Source organism: Eptesicus fuscus, chromosome 4 (assembly GCF_027574615.1).
Source record: "Eptesicus fuscus isolate TK198812 chromosome 4, DD_ASM_mEF_20220401, whole genome shotgun sequence".
NCBI classification, from domain to species: Eukaryota; Metazoa; Chordata; class Mammalia; order Chiroptera; family Vespertilionidae; genus Eptesicus; species Eptesicus fuscus.
The window spans coordinates 80,814,383-80,834,797 of NC_072476.1; the positions used below are offsets into that span (position 1 = coordinate 80,814,383).

Sequence of the window (20,415 nt, forward strand, 5' to 3'; positions counted from 1 at the left end):
CTCAAATAAAAAGCAGTATATTAAACAAACAATCTATACTTATAATTAAATAGATGATATCTACTTATGAAAGGGGAGAAAAGCCATGGGAAAACTAAAGAACTGATTCTTACTAAAGCCTTCTGGGTCTTCTTCCCACATTGTCAATTCTTCTTCAGTTAACAGAAAATAATGAGAGACTAATCTTCTACAAATCTCTGTCAAAGTGGGATATGTGAAGAATGCCATCTTAATCTTATGAGCTTCAAGGGTTTCAGGGCTGCTATCTAGAAAAATAAAATTTCCAAGTTAATTGTACAGACAAAATTCTACCCAAGTGGGATTATGTAACACAAATTTTAAAATACACCCTTAGGGGAAAAAATACAGTGGTATATAAATTTTCATTTTCATTATGGACAAACCACAAAGATACTCTTTCTTTTGTTCACACGTGAGTCTTGCTTCTTTGTTACCACTATAGCTTGTGCGCTATCATGCTATATTATCACACAATACTGAAGTGACTTATTTATCTCTCTCTCTCTCCTCTATAAAGTTTTCTCATCTTGGTACACATACACATGAATGAATTCCAAGTAATATAACAAATAACATAGCCTATCTGGAAGTAACCACTTATAAAATAAAGTCAGAGAAAATTTATAATTATACTAATAAATATAGCCTACAACATGAGCTGCAGTGGTTATTGTAGTAGTACTTTAATCTTAAAGTCCCTGGGCTTCCACTGACCTTCTATTGTACTACAAAAGACACTTTACGAAATGCATTGTATCGTTTTTAAAAGCTGGCATTCACATAAGACTCTAATTCTTATCTCTATTTCATGTCACAGCAACATTTTATTTTTCAGACTTGATAAATTCAAAGAAATTACATAAAAATAGCATTTATTTCACACTTTAATTACAATAAGAAAATGAAAAAAAGTAAAACTACCTGTAAGCATTACCTTCAAAATTTTTGGATGGCTTATAAGCATAATTTTTGACAATCATCTTAATCAGATTCATGCATTGGACAATGAATCGTTCAAATGTAACCCCTTCACCAACTTCTGTAAATACATAGCTTACAGAAAATTCCAGAGATCTCTGAATTAGAGGAGTAAATGAAAAGGGATGCTGATCCAAAAAGTCCAAAAGCTATAAAGAAAAAAATTTAAATGTATTTTCCCCAAATTAATATAGGCATATAATCATCCATAAGTACAACTTATAACTTTGCTAGTAAATATTTGGCAAGTTTTGAACCTTGGTGGGAATCTGTGTACATGCAGTTTCACATGTAATATATATGTCGTACACATAATATACTTCTTGAGTTGCATCATATAATGTGGATTATATCAGATATCTCATAATTAGCACTTTCTGTTATTTCTAGTATAGAGTTCAAAATAGACCTACTTCATACTTAATTTGTTAATAGGCTAAATATAATGCAAAAGGAGTAAGTATATACAAAACAGTCCTTTAAAAAGTACAGTTAGTTCTGACTTAAGATCATCAATACAGGTTCTGAGAAATAACAAATAACAAAACCCATTTTACCATTGGTTAACTGATAAAAACAAAAGTTAAGCTGCAGCATCTCATCATGTATACTAATAAAAGGGTAATATGCAAATTGGTCACAACACCCTCACAGTAACAACCGAACAGCAGGCTGCGTGGGGTGACAAGGCTGTAAGGAGGGTTAGTGAGGGACGACAAAACGACTGACCAGCAGGCTGCGTGGGACAACCAGGCCGGCAGGGGGGTTAGCGAGGGACAACCAAACGACTGACCAGCAGGCTGCGTAGGGTGACCAGGCCATCAGGGTGGGCAGTGAGGGGTGACCAGGCCAGCAGAGGGGAGCAGTGAGGGGTGACCAGGCTGGCAGGGGGGGGGCAGTTAGGGACAATCAGGCTGACAGGCAGAGGTGGTTAACGGTGATCAGGCTGGCGAGGGGGGGGAGGCAGTTAGGGACAATCAGGCAGGCAGGCAGGCAGGTGAGCAGTTAGGAGCCAGTGGTCCCGGATTGTGAGAGGGATATCCTGGATTGGAGAGGGTCCAGGCTGGGCTGAGGGGACCCCCCACCACCACTACCGTGCACAAATTCCATGCACCGGGCCTCTAGTTATAAATAAGACAACACAGAACAAAACAACATTATTCGAAGACCTGCTGTAACAGATAAAAGCAAAAAACAAAAAAATTTTCCTGCGTTTCTTACATGAACTATATTTTGATGCATTAAATAATTGATAAGGGAGATTTCTTCTTTATAGAAGAACTAGAGGCCCAGTGCATGAAATTTGCACACTGTTAAGAAAATGGGTCCTAGCGGCTGCCGGCTGCCAGGTGCTGTCCAGGTACTCCCTCCCTGCCCCCGGCCTGTCCCGTCCCCTGGTCGAACTCCTAGATGAACTCCCAGTCAAGGGGATAATTTGCATACTACGCTTTTATTGTATAGGATTCCAGCTAATAAATGTAAAGGGAATCATAGAATGCCATCATTTTGTAAGCCCTCATCAAACAATGTATCTAGGCCATGATCACCAATGGCTGCAAAAATCAATAGGGGAAAGACTGTTGAGCTTTATAATGGACTAGAGGCCCAGTGCACAAAATTTGTGCACTTGGGGGGGTGGGGGGGGATTCAGCCAGGATTGCGAGAGGGCACAGGCCAGGCTGAGGGACCCCACGGGTGCACGATCGGGGCCAGGGAGATGCGGGAGGTTAGCCAGCCAGAAAGGGACCGCAGGAGGGCTCCAGGGCGTATCCATCCCATCTCACTCAGTCCCAATCAGCCGGATCCCAGCAGCAAGCTAACCTACCGGTCGGAGCATCTGTCCCCTGGTGGTCAGTGCAGTCATAGCAAGCGGTTGAGCTGCCTAGCGTATCATTAGCATATTACGCTTTGATTGGTTGAACGGATTATCAGACACTTAGCATATTAGGCTTTTATTATGTAGGATAGCTCAAAAGATGTTCAATATGATGCTAATCGGTCACTTGACTTCCTAATATTATATTGTCTGCTACATTTTATCTACATCCTGCTCAGCTGCACTATCTTCTTTATCTCTGCTTTTTCCAATGGACCTGAGAATAATGAGCTTTAGAGGAATCAACTTCTCTAATACTTTATTAAGATAGATTTTTTACATCAAGGTGACTCATCCACTATAATTTATGGTATATAAATTTAATTATTATAGGCTTCAAGATAGAAAGGTGTTTTTTTCTTCAATTTTCCTATAAACAGAAAATAAGTTACTATACACTAAAGTCAAAACGTATGCTTATAAAAACATAATTTTCCTTATTAAATGTTCATATGTATATTTTATTTGAAAAACACAATTAAGATAAAAAGAAAACTTACCACTTTAGTAAAAAGAATAATGGTCTTTTCCAGTTTATCTCTAAATACAGTATCTGTATCTACACTTCTACCTGTTAAAAATACATTTCAAATATTAGTACAAGTTTATAATATTCTATAAATTCACAACTAAGACAATGATTAAACTTTTAGTAAAAATATTATCATATATTTCTGCATATTTTGCATTAAGAATTCATTATTGTGCACTCCCGACTCTAAACAAATTAACCATAAAAACAAAGTTTTTACAAAGCAATGCCAGGATTTGCACTTAAGAGACACAGTAATCCTCAGTGCCATATTTCACAAAATTAATCCTAAAATACAAATTGGACCCATTTTAAAGTAAAAGGGTAATAATTTTATCCATGAATCATGAGTCCCAATTTCAAGATCTAAATTAGTCATAGTTGAAATACTTTTCAAGCAGCATTAAGTAAAAACAAAGCATTCAAAAATTAGCACATACTCATTATTTTTCCTATATCTCTAACCATTTTTTTCTGATAATTTCCCTGGCAGATAATAAACTTTTGTATATTCAGAATAATGTCCATCAGCCCATGAACTACTCTGCTCTCGAATAATACTCTTCATATTCTGCCTCATCATTTATTTCTCTTCTGCTTCCCCCATGGAGATGGCCAAAAAAAAGTAACCATTTTTAGAAAAATAAACTATATTATATGAACTGTTTATTTATCTTTGCATGCACAGTACCCAGGGCAGTGACTGGCAACAGACTCAACAATGTTTTTACTAAACTGAAAAGACTGACATGAAAAAAATCAGTAACGTCCTAAAGGTGAGTACACCAAGAAACCTTCCAAAGATAGTAAGTCCTCAAAAATGCACACATACAGCCCTAGCCAGTTTGGCTGAGTGGACAGAGCGTAGGATCATGGACTGAAGGGTCCCAAGTTTGACTCTGGTTAAGGGCACATACCTTGGTTGCAGGCTCAATCCCTGGCCCTGATCGGGGGGCACATGTGGGAGGCAACCAATCAAAGTGTCTTTCTTACACAGATGTTTCTTTCTCTCTGTCTCCCCCTCCCTTCCATTCTCTCTAAAAATCAATGGAAAGTTATCCTCGGATGAGAATTAACAACAACAACAACAACAAAAAAATACACATATAGGATATACATACTTGTGTGTGCATACAAGATATGTATACGTGTGTGTGTGCATGCACATGTGTGTGCATCCTAAGCAAAGATGCTTACAGCTATAGGGAAGAGAAAAGGATAACTAACAGACCATCAGTATAATACAACACAAATATAAATGATAAATTCTTTTTTGTGGGCCCTAACCGGTTTGGCTCAGTGGATGGAGCGTCGGCCTGCGGACTGAAGGGTCCCGGGTTCGATTCCGGTAGAGGGCATGTGCCTTGGTTGCGGGCACATTCCCAGTGGAGGGTGTGCAGGAGGCAGCTGATCAATGTTTCTCTCTCATCGATGTTTCTAACTCTCTGTCCCCCTCCCTTCCTCTCTGTAAAAAAATCAATAAAATAAAAAATTTAAAAAAAAATTCTTTTTTGTGGGGTAGTGCATTAGAAAGGGTCCTTAAGGTCTAAGCCAATGAAGGTAAATGAACAAGGGATTTACAAAATGAAAGTACAATTTAAGGAAATTTATATGTAAAATACACTAAAAGCAACAGAATCTATAAGAAGTCTAAACATTTGCAGAGAATCTACACAATGAGTATCTATTAAATGTATAACTGTTGTGGATGTCTGCAGTAGAAATACAGAAGGAATGAACACAGAATAGAATTTTTAAAAAAAAGGTTTCCTCAATATAAGACAAGAGTTGCATATGAAAACAAAGCTGAAATTTCTATTTAACTTCAGAGAATTATCAAGACACAAGATTTTAGCCTCTCTCCAGATTTGCAAATGCAGAGCAGAAGCTATTAATGAATAAGGATTCTACAGTAAAAAGTACTATCATGAAAGTACTTACTGCATTCCAGAAATTGTTTCAAACGGTCAAATATTCCATGTAAAAAACCCTAGAAAATAATTTTTTAAAGTGTCTTAATTTATTCTGTAATAAACATTTACCTTATGCTTTTTCAGGGATACTAAAACATATCTATCAAATCATCTTAAAAAGTTAAAATTAAGTAAGTAAAAAAATATTCCACTATTAAAAACAAGTCTTATTACAAGAAAATAATTACAGTAAGCCTCCCTTATCAAAAGGGATTAAATCCCTAGACCTGACCCCCAATGGATATCTAAAACCTTGGACAGTACAAAACCAATATGCAAAAAATAAATAAAATAAAATAAAAAGGCTCTGGTTAAATCTTGAGTAGACCCAAAGACCCAATTTTTGCAAAGTTTTGCAAAAATTTCTGTGCACCTGTGCCCCCCAATGCAATCCACAGAAAGCAATAATTTAACTGACTTAAACTCACTGTGAAAACTAATATATATCTGAGTATGTATAATATAATCCCATTTTGTTTTGGGATGAAATAAATGCAGTTATATATTTTTGCATACAGAGAAGTAGATGACACTATAGTAATAACAAATATACATCACAACTTAGGCTTACCAATGGGTTTTCCCCTATTATATACATATTTTTTAATTGAGAATGTATAGATGTTATAAGAAAAAATAATCATTTTAAATATACAAAAACAGACAAAGGAAAATATCAAGAATATAAATATGACACAACTGGTAATGTTATAATAGCAATCAAATTCACAGAAGTTCACTTGAATTCAGATTCAAATGAACACTCTCAATGTATCATGTCATCTTGAGAACTAACTTAGGCCTATTTCCTCTTCTTCACACAATAGCTGCTTTGATGTAGTGAAAACAAACCACAAGTCTAAAAGTATAATTAACACACAAAATGGTTTAAAAAAAACACTACCTTGTCACATAGTAAAAACACTTAAATGAATGCTAAATAAAAAGAACAGGCTTCAGGAAGTTTGAAAAAGATGGCGGCGGAGGTTAAAGGCTGTTCTGTTGCCTCGCACCCAGCGAAATCGGAGGGGATGAGGTGTGGAGGTGCGTGGGTCTGGCTGGTGGCGGGGGAAAGGGGCTTTTGTTCCAAACCTAAGGGAGATTAGCTCTCCATCACCCTGAAACCCATCTTCTGGCGAACCCCGGGAGACCCAGATGCCTGCGGGGAGAGGCGGGACTCTTGCAGAGGTGCGCCCAGCAATCAGTGTTTGCTGCGCTGGAGTGCGGAACGAGGGGACTTAGATACATGGAAGGCAGAAGGACCAGACTCACAGCCATCGAGGCTCGCCGCACCATGGCCTGTTGGCGCCCTGAGACCCCGCCCCGCCCTGGGACCCGCCCCGCACGTCTTGAAGACCTGCACCGCAAGTCTTGCAGGCACACCTGCGCCCCAAGCAACGGCTTATGCATGTGGGTGGACTGCCCTCTGGCAGCGGACCAGATGATCTGCTGTTCTAGTCGGACTGCTCCAGGGCCACTCAGACAGGAGGAAGAAACTACAGTTTTTGCTGTAATCCTTGCTGAGTGCCTAAGGCAGTAGCTGATCTACACCCCATTGGAGACCCAGAAACGAGGGCATCTAGTGGTCTGTGGGAGATGACACCAGATTTCAACCACGTGCATAAGGGACACATTCAACGGGAATATTCAGTGAGCGCCAAAGCTTTGCTGCACCAAAACCCGGCCCATAAACGTATCTCCTGCACAGCAACTCTTCCTTTATAGACAAAGAGAGTCCCCCCAGTGACACCAACACCAATCAAGACTTAACTATACAAAGGAGGACCAAGATGGAGGCATAGGGCGGAAGCCTGATTGTTGCCTACCACAACAACTTTGAGACTACGACAAGAGAGCAGAGCAGACACCATCCAAGACCACCATAGGGCTGGCTGAGTAGATGCTCTACAACTAGAATAAAAGAGGGGGATGTGGGATGATGCTGATGCCGGTGACCCAAAGACCACACTTTAAGAACTACAGCTCAGGAGACACAAAAGAACTATGGCTCAGGCGATACAACAGCGGCCTGGAACGTGCTCGGCGCAGTTCCCCCGGCGGTCTCCGGCTGAGGGGACGGCTCCACTGGCAGCCAAGCACGGACAGACGAGCCCCTATGAGACATGGGGTGGGAGACTCCGCGCTTGCTGACCTCTGAGTCCGTCAAGAATCTCAACGCCCCGGAAGCGGCCAGGTGCGCATGCTCGGCGACCGGCCACCGATGCAGACCCAAGGGCCGACACAGCGACGCCAGACTGGCCCACCGCCATGCACCGGGTGCACCGGAGCTTCGCCGAGCCGCCGCCCGACGAGTTCTGCAGCAGCCATACTGGAGCTCCGGAAGGATGGCCAGGGGAATTGCTGAGGGGGGATTGACCGGCAGGAATTGGGATCGGGAAGACGGGGCCCCACTGAGACCCGGGTGCGGGCGGGGTTGCGCGCCTCTGGGCTCGGGTGTGGTCACACGCCTCTGGGTAGAAGTGAGGCCTCACGTCCCTGGGTCTAGGTGAGGCCACATGCCCCTGGGTCCAGGTGAGGCCGGACTCCGGGTCCGGGTGAGGCCAAGTGCCCCTGGACCCGGATGACGCTGGATCCCGTGCCCGGGCGAGGCCAAGCGCCCCTGGGTCTGGGAGAGCCCACACACCCCTGGGTCCAGGCGAGACCATGTGTCCCTGGATCCGGGTGAGGCCTCGTGCACCTAGGCCCGGGTGAGCCCAAGTGGCCCTGGGTCTGGGAGAGGCCAAGCATCCCTGGGTCCGGGTGAGACCATGTGTCCCTGGATCCGGGTGAGGCCTCGTGCACCTAGGCCCGGGTGAGGCCACGTGCCCCTGGGTCTGGGAGAGGCCAAGCGTCCCTGGGTCCGGGTGAGACCATGTGTCCCTGGATCCGGGTGAGGCCTCGTGCACCTAGGCCCGGGTGAGCCCAAGTGGCCCTGGGTCTGGGAGAGGCCAAGCGTCCCTGGGTCCGGGTGAGACCATGTGTCCCTGGATCCGGGTGAGGCCTCGTGCACCTAGGCCCGGGTGAGCCCAAGTGGCCCTGGGTCTGGGAGAGGCCAAGCGTCCCTGGGTCCGGGTGAGACCATGTGTCCCTGGATCCGGGTGAGGCCTCGTGCACCTAGGCCCGGGTGAGCCCAAGTGGCCCTGGGTCGGGGAGAGGCCAAGCGTCCCTGGGTCCGGGTGAGACCATGTGTCCCTGGATCCGGGTGAGGCCTCGTGCACCTAGGCCCGGGTGAGCCCAAGTGGCCCTGGGTCTGGGAGAGGCCAAGCGTCCCTGGGTCCGGGTGAGACCATGTGTCCCTGGATCCGGGTGAGGCCTCGTGCACCTAGGCCCGGGTGAGCCCAAGTGGCCCTGGGTCTGGGAGAGGCCAAGCGTCCCTGGGTCCGGGTGAGACCATGTGTCCCTGGATCCGGGTGAGGCCTCGTGCACCTAGGCCCGGGTGAGCCCAAGTGGCCCTGGGTCTGGAAGAGGCCAAGCATCCCTGGGTCCGGGTGAGACCATGTGTCCCAGGATCCGGGTGAGGCCTCGTGCACCTAGGCCCGGGTGAGCCCAAGTGGCCCTGGGTCTGGGAGAGGCCAAGCATCCCTGGGTCCGGGTGAGACCATGTGTCCCTGGATCCGGGTGAGGCCTCGTGCACCTAGGCCCGGGTGAGCCCAAGTGGCCCTGGGTCGGGGAGAGGCCAAGCGTCCCTGGGTCCGGGTGAGACCATGTGTCCCTGGATCCGGGTGAGGCCTCGTGCACCTAGGCCCGGGTGAGCCCAAGTGGCCCTGGGTCTGGGAGAGGCCAAGCGTCCCTGGGTCCGGGTGAGACCATATGTCCCTGGATCCGGGTGAGGCCTCGTGCACCTAGGCCCGGGTGAGCCCAAGTGGCCCTGGGTCTGGGAGAGGCCAAGCGTCCCTGGGTCTGGGTGAGACCATGTGTCCCAGGTTCCGGGTGAGGCCTCGTGCACCTAGGCCCGGGTGAGCCCAAGTGGCCCTGGGTCTGGGAGAGGCCAAGCGTCCCTAGGTCCGGGTGAGACCATGCGTCCCTGGATCCGGATGAGGCCTCGTGCACCTAGGCCCGGGTGAGCCCAAGTGGCCCTGGGTCTGGGAGTGGCCAAACGTTCCTGGGTCTGGGTGAGACCATGTGTCCCTGGATCCAGGTGAGGCCTTGTGCAACTAAGCCCGGGTGAGGCCACGTGCCCCTGGGTCTGGGAGAGGCCAAGCGTCCCTGGGTACGGGTGAAGCCAGATCCTGGGTCCGGGTGAGGCCGTGCGCCCCTGGATCCATCCGGGTGAGGCTGGGTCCCAGGCCCGGGTGAGACCACGCGCCCCTTGGGTATGGGTGAGGCCACGTGCCCATTAGTCCAGGTGACGCCGTGCCCCTGGGTTCGGCCGAGACCAAACCAGAGGGAGTCGGACCTCCATTACCACCATTTGTCCACCATCCAGAGCTGAGGGGTCAGTGCTGACATGTACACATAAGGAACTACTGGACATCGAAATTGGGTCTCAAAAGAACTGTTGGTCCAGGGGGAAGCTCGCTACAGATTGATTCATTTGCCTGTCAGCATAAATATTATTGCTCGTCTCACATTCAGTTCTTATTAGTATATATCTAGTGACATTTGATCTCATTCATCTAGAGGAAATGATGAACAACATAGACTGAGGAACAAGAACAGAACCAGAATCAAGGAGGCATCGATCGGACTATCGGGCCTCAGAGGGAGGATAGGGGAGGGTAGGGAGAGGGTGGGGGGAGGGGGAGAGTTCAACCAAAGGACCTGTATGCATGCATATAAGCCTATCCAACGGTTAAGTTCAACAGGGGATTGGGGCATGCGTGGGGAGAGGGGTGGGATGGGAATGGGGGGATGAGGACAAATATGTGACACCTTAATCAATAAAGAAATTAAAAAAAAAAAAAAAAAAAAATAAAAAGAACAGGCTTCAGAGTTTTCAGGAAAATACCAAGCATTTTCCCAAAGTCACAAAAAAATCAATTACTTCTTCCACTTACCATCACCTCCATACTCCTATGAGGTTCCACAAATCCATTAACAGTTAACTTACGCAGAACTGAAAAGTAAAATCAAGCTTTATTTGCATCTTATTTTTTCATATTTTATCCTACTAAAATCATGATCAGAATAAAAACTTAGAATCACAAAACCTCATCAAGCTTGGAGGCTACAGTCTTAATGTTTAACCCTTTGCACTCGCTTGCTTTTTTCTCAATTCCTTTATTCTACTGGGGATTTAATTTTTTAAATACCCCAGGTTTTACAAAGCGCAGCAGTAGAATAAAAAACTGGAATTTCTTTCCATACAAACTTATTTATTTGGATTATTTTATATTTCAAATTATTGATACATTCAAAGAGTATAAAAAGAGCTGCTATCGATGCTAACCGTGTCGAGTCACACTCTCACATCCGAGTGTAAAAGGTTAACAGTTACAGAAAGGTAACTTCTGGTCATTGCTTGCTTTGCTAAGTGGGAAAGATGGAACCAAAGCCAGGTTTTTATGTTGCGAAAGTAGTGTTCTTCTCATCATAACTACTCATGTTTCTAAAACTATATTGCACAATTTAGTTTAATTTCTATAATTGTTAGTGCTTCTCACCTGCAATAACGCCTACAGGTTGAAATTGAGAAGGTTACCTCTAATCTATAAACTTTAAACTATGCCTTACGAGTGAAAAAAAAGTTTCATTGTTTTAGGCTACATTCATGAAAATATAGTATCTCTTAAAAGGGATATAAAATTTACTCTATTTCCTAATATGGAACAGACTATAGTGCTCAATTATAAGCATCACACTTTATGAGTAAACTGGTATACACAGGGAAACTAGAAGGATTAAAGATTTGAAATCAGATCTAGATTTAAATAATAGCTCCAATGTCTATAACTGTATTGTTTTAGGCAAGTTTTCTAGATCTCACATTTCTTATTTGAAAAATGTGGCTAATAAGTCCTACCTCATAGGGTTATTAAAGAATTTAGTAGTATCATGTATGTAGAACACTTGGCTCAATTAGTAACAACTGAATGGCAACATACAAGACTATAAAATTTAAAATCACTTTCAGAAAATAACTTTACAGACAGCACTGCTATCTATGTAACTAAAGAGTTAGTGTTCACGAGGTGAAGTCTAAAGGCAGTATATTAAAAATAGGTTTAGAATGCAGCTGTTTACAAGACCAACAATTTCATACATCATTTATCTACACTCAAAAGTTACTATGCCCTGGCTGGTTAAGGGTCCCGGGTTCTATTCCAGTCGAGGGCACATGCCAGGGTTGTGGACTTGATCCCCAGTCGGGGGGCCTGCAGGAGGCAGCTGATCAATGATTCTCACTCATCATTGATGTTTCTATCTCTCTCTCCCTCTCCCTTCCTCTCTGAAATCAATAAAAAAAATTGTTTTTAAGTTACTATATCACAATAGAAATAAATAGGGTTCAAACTCATCTCTATTCCGGGCATGCTCTTTCCCACCAAGACACCTTGGTCTACACTACCTGGGAGGTTCCTTTCTTTCTGCCTTCACTGCCTAGTGAACTTTGACTTTATGATTTTGATTCAAACATCACTTTCTCACGGAAGTCTTTTCTGACCATATTATCAGTTATCATAACATCAGTAAGGCCCCTGTCACAGATGTCATTTTACATGTATCTGTGTAGTCATTTTATTATGTCTGTCTCCCCAGTGCCAACCACTGACTATAAATCTGTTGAATGAAATAATGTCTGAAAGATACTAAATGCAAATAGGTGTAAACTTTGAGATTACTTGTAAAAAAAAAAAAACTCCAGTCCTAAGACTTTAAGTTGTATCAGGATAGATATTAATAGCTGGAGAGAATAAGTACTTTCAAGGAAAATGCTATGGAATTATTTTTTTCTAGGTCAAATGCTTTAGAAATGCTAATGTGTATCCAAGACCTTTAGATGGGGAGGTAATGAAAAGCTTAAGGCACGCTAATACAGAGTAGAGCTATATCCTTTTTTCAGGAGTTAAGCTCTGAAATCATTAAAGCAAAAAAAAAGTCTACAGTCAAAAAAACTCATGAAAAATCCTTAATCATTAAATTCAGTACTTACACAGTTTTATTATACAACCTTATTATCAGTTTCTTGGACTCTTTCTGAGTATACATCTCTCTCTAAAGCCTTTGAATTTCTTCCTCAAGGATGTTGACAAAACCATCTCCACTCACTTGTAAAATCACCTGTACTGGATTTTACTTGTCAACAGTCCTTTAAAATCATTCACTTTTGCGCACAAGGTTAGGTTTTCTGCATCTTCAGGTACTAGAGTGAGTATGATAAAAGGCCTTGTGAATAAAACAGAAGGATGCTAAATGAGTTCTAATAAGAGAAAACTAAAGGCTGCTTGAGATCAAACTAAGAAACACAAACTAAAAGAGCCTTAGCAATCAGAACAGAAGGAGAGAGACTAGAAGACAAAGAGAACAAGCCAAGTGAGTGTTTTAAAAAGGAAAGGAACCTCACAATACATTCAAGATAAATAACTCAGCTCAGGGAAAGTAAAAATGGAGATTTATGCTAAAATTATCCCGTGTCCTGGCCGGGTGGCTCAGTTGGTTATAGCGTCATCCCCTACACCAAAAGGTTTCAAGTTTGGTTCCTGGTCAGGGCACATAGGGGAGGCAACCAGTTGATGTTTCTCACATTGATGTTTCTCTCCCTCTAAAAAAAAAAAAATCAATGAAAACATATCCTCGAGTGAGAGAATGCCCAGCATACGAAAACACAAGCCACGATGATACCCCATCAGGTACCATCTAAAATCTAAGTGAGCCTGAGGTACAAGTAAAAAAGATAGACCCTGAATTCTCGGGCAAAAGAGCTGGGAAGTAGAGCTGAACTAAGCCTTGAGGACAGGAGAGTTAGCATGACAATAAGGGTAGCAGCCCTTAACACCTCATACATGAGAAATGTAAAGTAGAAGCAAAATTCTAAAAAGAATGTATTCAGAATCAAGAGTGACAGTAATGTAAATATAACATAACACTATTATAGTTCTGGCTGGTGTGGCTAGGTGGTTAGACTGTTGGACTGCACACCAAAGGGTCGCAGGTTCCATTCCCAGTCAAGGACTCGTACCTGGGTTGCAGGTTCAATCCCTGGCCCAGGCCTGGTACATTGGGGAGGCAACCAATTGATGTTTCTCTCTCACATCGATGATTCTCTCTCCCCCTCTTTCTTTCCTTAGGTGAGGATTAACAACAACAAAAACCCCAAAACATAAAACTATTGCACACTTTCATCAATCAGAGTAGAAAGAGCTATTCTCATAAAAGAAAAACAAACTACAAATAATCCCTTGTCTCTGAGGGAGAAATTAACTCTTATTCTCTTGGTGAGACTAGCAATAGAAAATCCATCCAGAAGAACTATTCGGTGACTATTTTGAGGTATGTCATTTCAAAAATGAACATATCAAGTTTAACAGCACCTTTCAATGATAGTAGAGTTCGTTCTAGTGAATTTAGAGCTGCAGCTTCATTGCCAGAAGAAACGTGTTGAAGGAATGTGTCTGTGTGGTGATTCCACAGAGAGCAGGCAAAATTATAAATTCCAGAAGCTAACTGCAAAGAAATATCAACAAATTTGTTCACATTATACAAGTCAGTAATCAATTAGGCCTACATAGTAATACATTTCAGTTTTTAAAATGAGCACACATTTTCAATGAGATTTGAAATAGTCAAGAGTAATTTATCACAAAGTTTCAAACTCTTAAAGCCAAAATGCATAGTAATAAATAGTTTACTTGGCTGCTGCTATGAACACACACACACACACACACACACACACACACACCCTAAAATATTAGTTTCTTGAAACAATACTAAGCCTAATGCCTGCATTGTAGTCTGATATATTCTACTTATACTTTTTATCTTCTGCTTATAGGTTTAAAAAACTGATTTATGGACTATCACTGAGTACATCAGATAAGTCAATATACTAAGAAATACAAAGGAGTCAAATATCTGTGTCCTGCCAGTTTTACCCATCTTGCTTTTGAGCATGTAGAGCCAGGAACATACAAACCACACTGCTTGTCAGGCTGCTTTTCTAACATATACCGCTATTTAAAGCCCACGTCTCACACTGAGAAGCAGTTAGCCTCTGCCTCCCAGGTTGAGGCAGAACCAACTTCAGTGGTATCTTCAGCTTTTCCCCACAAGGTCGAAGACTAATCCAGCGGAGCTTACATGGCCATTTTATTTAAATAAAAATCAGATGAAAGTGCATATGACTAGTTATTATTAGCATACTACATAAAAATGGAGGTTGTTGGTTTGATTCCCAGTCAGGGCACATAGGAATAAATATGTGCATAGAAAAGAATCTAATAAGATAAGTAGGTCAAGAATTTAGCTCTATGCCAAGAAAATATAAAAAGAGAAGGAATAAAACTAAATGTACAAAGGTCTTTAGGAAAAAAGATTAAAAACGCAAACATCTATATTGAAATTATGCTATAAAATTTCCATCTCAAAACTTTAATGGTGCTTATATAGGTTAATCTAAAGTAATAAAAATTATAAATTCTACAACTTTAGAACTGAAAGGAAATTTTAAAGAATCAAAGTTTAAGTGCCTTGTTCAAAATTCCAAAGCTGCTCAGTACAAAGAAACATTCTTCACTGGAAAATAGAGCTTCTCATAATTTTAACCCATATCTCTAAAAACAAGTGAAATATAATGCTCTCCAAAGATCTTTAATGTTTTCTTAGGTTTGGATTACTTTATTTACCACAGCATATACTTTTGTGGGTTACACATCATGTCTACTAGATATTATTTGGTTAATACATTCATAATTACATTATAATTACTATTTGTACCTTAAATTCCCTTGCTTTCATAGACTTTGGATTGTTACTTTAGTTGTATTTAATGTCAACATTTTTAGTTCAGGTTTGTATGAAAGGCATATTATTTTATAGAAAATGAATTCCTTTTTGTGTCAAATTAAGCTCAATTTTGTTATTGCAAAACATTTTTCTCTCAACTATTGATTTTGTAATTTGTCACCCCTGAAAAGAACATGGAAGGGAAACAGGATATAAAAATTGTTGGGACACATTGAGCAGCAGGTAGCCAGTTTTAAGTACAAAGTGTACTACTTTGCAATAGCAACTAGCTTACTTTTTTATGTATGTGTGGGAAACTAATTTAGTAGATGAAAACTATTACAGCAAACATTTTTTTTAAAATATATTTCATTGACTTTCCACAGAGAGGAAGAGAGAGTTAGAAACATCGATGAGAGAGAAACATCGATCAGCTGCCTCCCGCACACCCCCCACTGGGGATGTGCCCACAACCAAGGTACATGCCCTTGACCGGAATCGAACCTGGGACCTTTCAGTCCGCAGGCCGACGCTCTATCCACTGAGCCAAACCGGTTTTGGCAGCAATCATTTTTTAATATATTTTTTTTAGATTTCAGAGAGAGTAAGGGAGAGGGAGAGAGAGACAGAAACATCAATAATGAGAGAGAATCATTGATCGGCGGCTTCCTGTTCACCCCCTCCTTGGAATCGTGCCCACAACCCACGCATGTGCCCTGACTGGGAATCAAACCATGACCTCCTGGTTCAAGGGTCAACACTCAACCACTGAGCCACACCAGACAGGCTAAACATTTATTTAAAGAAAAGTTTTCCTGTATTTCAGATTACCAAAATAACAGAGGCCACTTTATTAACTAGCAAAATTGCTTTTTATAATATTTTCCCACATACACTACCTTCAATTAAACTACACATCTTGTACCCCAAAGGCATCAGACAAGACTGCCCTCCCAAGCTACACTATGCTCCATGTTTCCAGGTTCAACTCCATTCCACAATGAAAGGTTCTAAGCTGAAATATTTTTCCAGGTATATTAAGTTTTGTATATACTTCCCAAACTCCTTTTTTTTTTTTAAGTTTTACACAATATTACACTTTGAAATCTAACTGGTACTAAGAACAAGTATCCCTTCTCTATTGTTTATTCACTTAACAAACAGTTACTAAGAACCACCACTTAGGTACATCCTTCTGGGCTTGAGAGTAGGGTTATAATGAAAGCTACAGTCCTCCCTCATAAAACTCATAATGTAATAGATCTCAGAATGTTAACAATTATAACTCAGCACAACGTAACAAATATTGTGCTGGAAGTAGGTATAAGATGCTCGGTAGACCTATATTTTATTCTATATGGAAAGGAAATAGCCTCTCCATATTAAGCATTTAGAGCCAAGAACATATTAATCACACTGCTTGTCAGGGTCCTACATATTTTAATAACAATAAAATCAAAGGATTAAAGAAAGATGTATTTCACCTGGGGGGGGGGGGGGGACAAACGGAAGGGATAAAAGTGAGCTTCACCCTACAAGGAAACATAGCAAGAAAGCTGAAGTAGTCAGAAAGCTATCCAGAATAAGGTCCCTGATAAGATAAAATCTGTAGAGATTGCCTAGGCCAGTGGTCAGCAAACTGTGGCTCGTGAGCCACATGCGGTTCTTTGGCCCCTTGAGTTTTTAGCAAAGGCCAGTTTAGGAGTATCCTAATTAAGTTAAAAACAATGTACCTACCTATATAGTTTAAGTTTAAAAAATTTGACTATCGAAAAGAAATTTCAATCATTGTACTGTTGATATTTGGCTCTGTTGACTAATGAGTTTGCCGACCACTGGCCTAGGCTAAATATAAATTATACCTGAAAACTAAGGCAACATATTTGGGGCATACAACTTGAGAAAGCCAAACTAAAACTTAAGACTTCCATAGAAGGGTAATAAAGAATAACTATAAGACAGAATATTCTACATATTTGACTTTTATATGAAAAACTTTCAATATAAAAACAAATGCACAGATGTAGATGTGAGGATGAAAATAGAGGTTGAAGTGATGCAATTTAATGGAAGGGGCCACAAGCCAAGGAATGAATGCAGGTGGTTTATAGAAGCTAGAAAGGCAAGGAAACAGATTCACCCTTGGAGGTGCCAGAAGGAACACAGCCATCATGACAGCTTGATTTTAGGACTTCGACTTAAGAAGTGAATAAATCTAATGAAGCTGATGTCTGTCAAAGAGAACTTGAAAAACTGAAGTTTGGGTCCATTATTTTTGGATCAAGGCACACCAGATTACTTAAAGAGGAAGAAAACTTTTTAATGGTTTGTCAACAAATTTATGAAACTGAAGAAAACTTTTTAATGGTTTGTCAACAAATTTATAGAATTGACTGCAAAAGGAAGGCAAAAAGACATAAGAAGAAGAAAATGAACTTGAGATAACCAATACTCTTCTGAATCAGACAAAGGAAGACGTTGTCCTCTAAACAGTGAAACTGGGTTAAAAATAAAGAGGGCAGCATGGCCAGTGTGGCTCACTTGAGCATCAACCCATGAACCAAGAGGTCGTCACCTGTTCAATTCCTGGTCAGGGCACATGCCCGGGTTGCAGACTTGATCCCCAGAAGGGGACATGCAGGAGGCAGCTGTTCATGTTTCTCTCTAGATTTTTCTATTCTCTCTCTCTCCTTCTCCCTCTCCCTTTCTCTCTGAAAAAAAAATCAATAAAAGAATACTAAAAATAAATAAGTAAAAAGTATATAATGTGGTCTGACTTAAACTTAAGTGTATATAAGAATCACCAGAGGTGCCCTGACTGCTTTGGCTCAGTGGATAGAGCGTCAGCCTGCAAACTGAAGGTTCAATTCCAGGCAAGGCATGTACCTTGGTTGTGGGCACATCACCAGCAGGGGGGTGTGCAGGAGGCAGCTGATGGATGTTTCTCTCTCATCGATGTTTCTAGCTCTCTCTCTTCCTTCCTCTCTATAAAAAATCAATTAAAAAATACATTTTTTTAAAAAAGAATCACCTGGGGAGCCAAATGCAGATTCCCAAGCACTATGCTCAAAATGAGGATTCCAAAGAAAAGCAAGAGTACTGTTAAAAATATGTTGAGACTCACCAGTGTTATATGGTACAGTCCAAAAAGTCAGGTTGAACAATAGGAAAATCACTGTTTTGATAGTTCAAGACAAATACCAAAGCAAATGAACGAAGAAAGGAGTCTTTTCAACAAATGGTGCTAAAACATGCAATAAAGGACTACTGCCCCCATTATGTCAGGCTCCTTCCTACATCTGCCCATCCATTAACCAGGCATGTCAATTTTAACTTCCTAAATTTCAACTCTATATGTTCCCTTTACCACTGCTTCATTTAAGAGGTTTATCATCTCATCTGAACTACCCCAACAGCCTCAAACCAGTTGCTTTGCCTTCAGACTGTTCTCTACCAACCAATTCCCCTCACTGTCAGTGAAGTGGTCTTATGGTCAATCACTATTCAGCTTACAATCTTTCAGCTATTACATATTATTCTGAACCTTTTGAGGTCCACTGGAAAAAATTCATAACCTTTCAGTAAAATATTTAGGTAAAATTATAAATGGTTTTATATAAGTAGCATGGTTTTCATAATCAAATTATGTTAAATCACTTACATCATAAAACAGTTTTCTATCAGCAGCCAGACGTTTAGAGGCCAGAGTCTTGGTAACATGATAGAAGGTAAGTAATGCTCTGTGCTGTCGAAGATCATCTTGGACTTTCACAGATTCTATAAGAATGGGAATCAGTTCAGGCCACTGTCTGGGACAGTCCAATCGAGCAACTTTTGCAATGAGTACTGCAATCTGAGTTGCGATCTGGAGGGGAAAATTAATCATCAGAAATAAACATATGAATAAAAGCAATGGATAAGAAATGCATTCATAGTTGAAAGTTACCTTTTTGGTTATTACACATTTGACCAAAATGAATAAAATTTTCACGAAACTGCTTAAAGACAGTAGTTCTCAAAGTCTGGTCTATGGATTTCAGGGTGGAGGGTGGGTGATTTAAAATCCTTTCAGGGTCTGTGAGTTCCTCCCTTCCCCGATAACATATTTCCTATTTCCTTCATATAACTTCTACCAAAATAATATACTGCAACAGAGTAAATAAAGAAGCAGATATGAAAATGTAGACATCTTTTTAAAAAATGTTTTTATTGACTTCAGAGAGGAAGGGAAAAGGAGAAACATCAATAATGAGACTCACTGATCAGCTGCCCCCAACTGGGGATTGAGCCTACAACCCAGGCATGTGCCCTGACTAGGAATCGAACCGTGACCTTCTGGTTCATAGGTTGATGCTAAATCACTGAGCTACTCTTTTAAATAACCAGACACTAAAGAGATATGGAAAAGTACAGAACAATGCAACTCTTCTCATTAATTTATCTATTGCTTTGAGAAACAGCTATCGTTCATCTTTTAAATTTCTATTTACATTAAAAAGTAATGATTTTATTATTTTTATTTAATACATTTTTAAAAATTTTTTCAGTTTTAGTTTCTAATACAATAAATATCAACAAATATAAGCCTTTAGAGTTTTATTTTGGCAGTGTAAGGAACTTCTAAGATTACAAAGTTTGAGAACCACTGACCTAAGAATAGAAATGAACATCAAATATTAGGTATTTACATAATGGTATCTGTTCAGATCAGTGTTTCTCAAATGCTAACTGACAGAACATCTAACCAATGATTTACCTCTAGATCACCCAAATTCTTCCTAATCACCTCCTGACCCAGTAACAGTTACTCCATTCCTCTCCATCTTCCCTCATCTCCTTAAGGAACTTATAAAAGCAAAAACTGAAATCATTTAAATATGTTGAGATAAAACTACATTGGATACATGACCAAATACAGTGTGCTTTGTATCTATAAGCAAAACTTACTTTATTCTTATAAGAAAAATTCCACTATAAAAGAAAAAAAAACTGTATAGTTTACTATCTATCCCCCACATAGTAAGAACTGAAAATGTGATGGATGAAATAGACAAAATCATGAAATCATCCTATAGTTTACAAATAGAAGGAAGGGATCATCTAAATCATTAAATTTAACTTCCCTGCAGTAAGACTACAAATACAGAGACATT

At 41.1% G+C, this 20,415-nt stretch overlaps 1 protein-coding gene across 1 annotated transcript in view; it reads right to left on the minus strand.

The window, feature by feature from the left end:
* Positions 1-20,415, minus strand: part of IPO11 (importin 11) — a 143,910-nt gene that overhangs the window by 99,438 nt on the left and 24,057 nt on the right. The window contains exons 5-11 of the mRNA XM_008161859.3: positions 18,924-19,127; positions 13,852-13,984; positions 10,378-10,436; positions 5,349-5,397; positions 3,376-3,446; positions 956-1,148; positions 114-266 (exon numbers count right to left, since the gene is read on the minus strand). Of these exons, the coding sequence (XP_008160081.1) occupies positions 114-266; positions 956-1,148; positions 3,376-3,446; positions 5,349-5,397; positions 10,378-10,436; positions 13,852-13,984; positions 18,924-19,127 (862 nt within the window). The remainder of the gene's footprint in view (positions 1-113; positions 267-955; positions 1,149-3,375; positions 3,447-5,348; positions 5,398-10,377; positions 10,437-13,851; positions 13,985-18,923; positions 19,128-20,415) is intronic.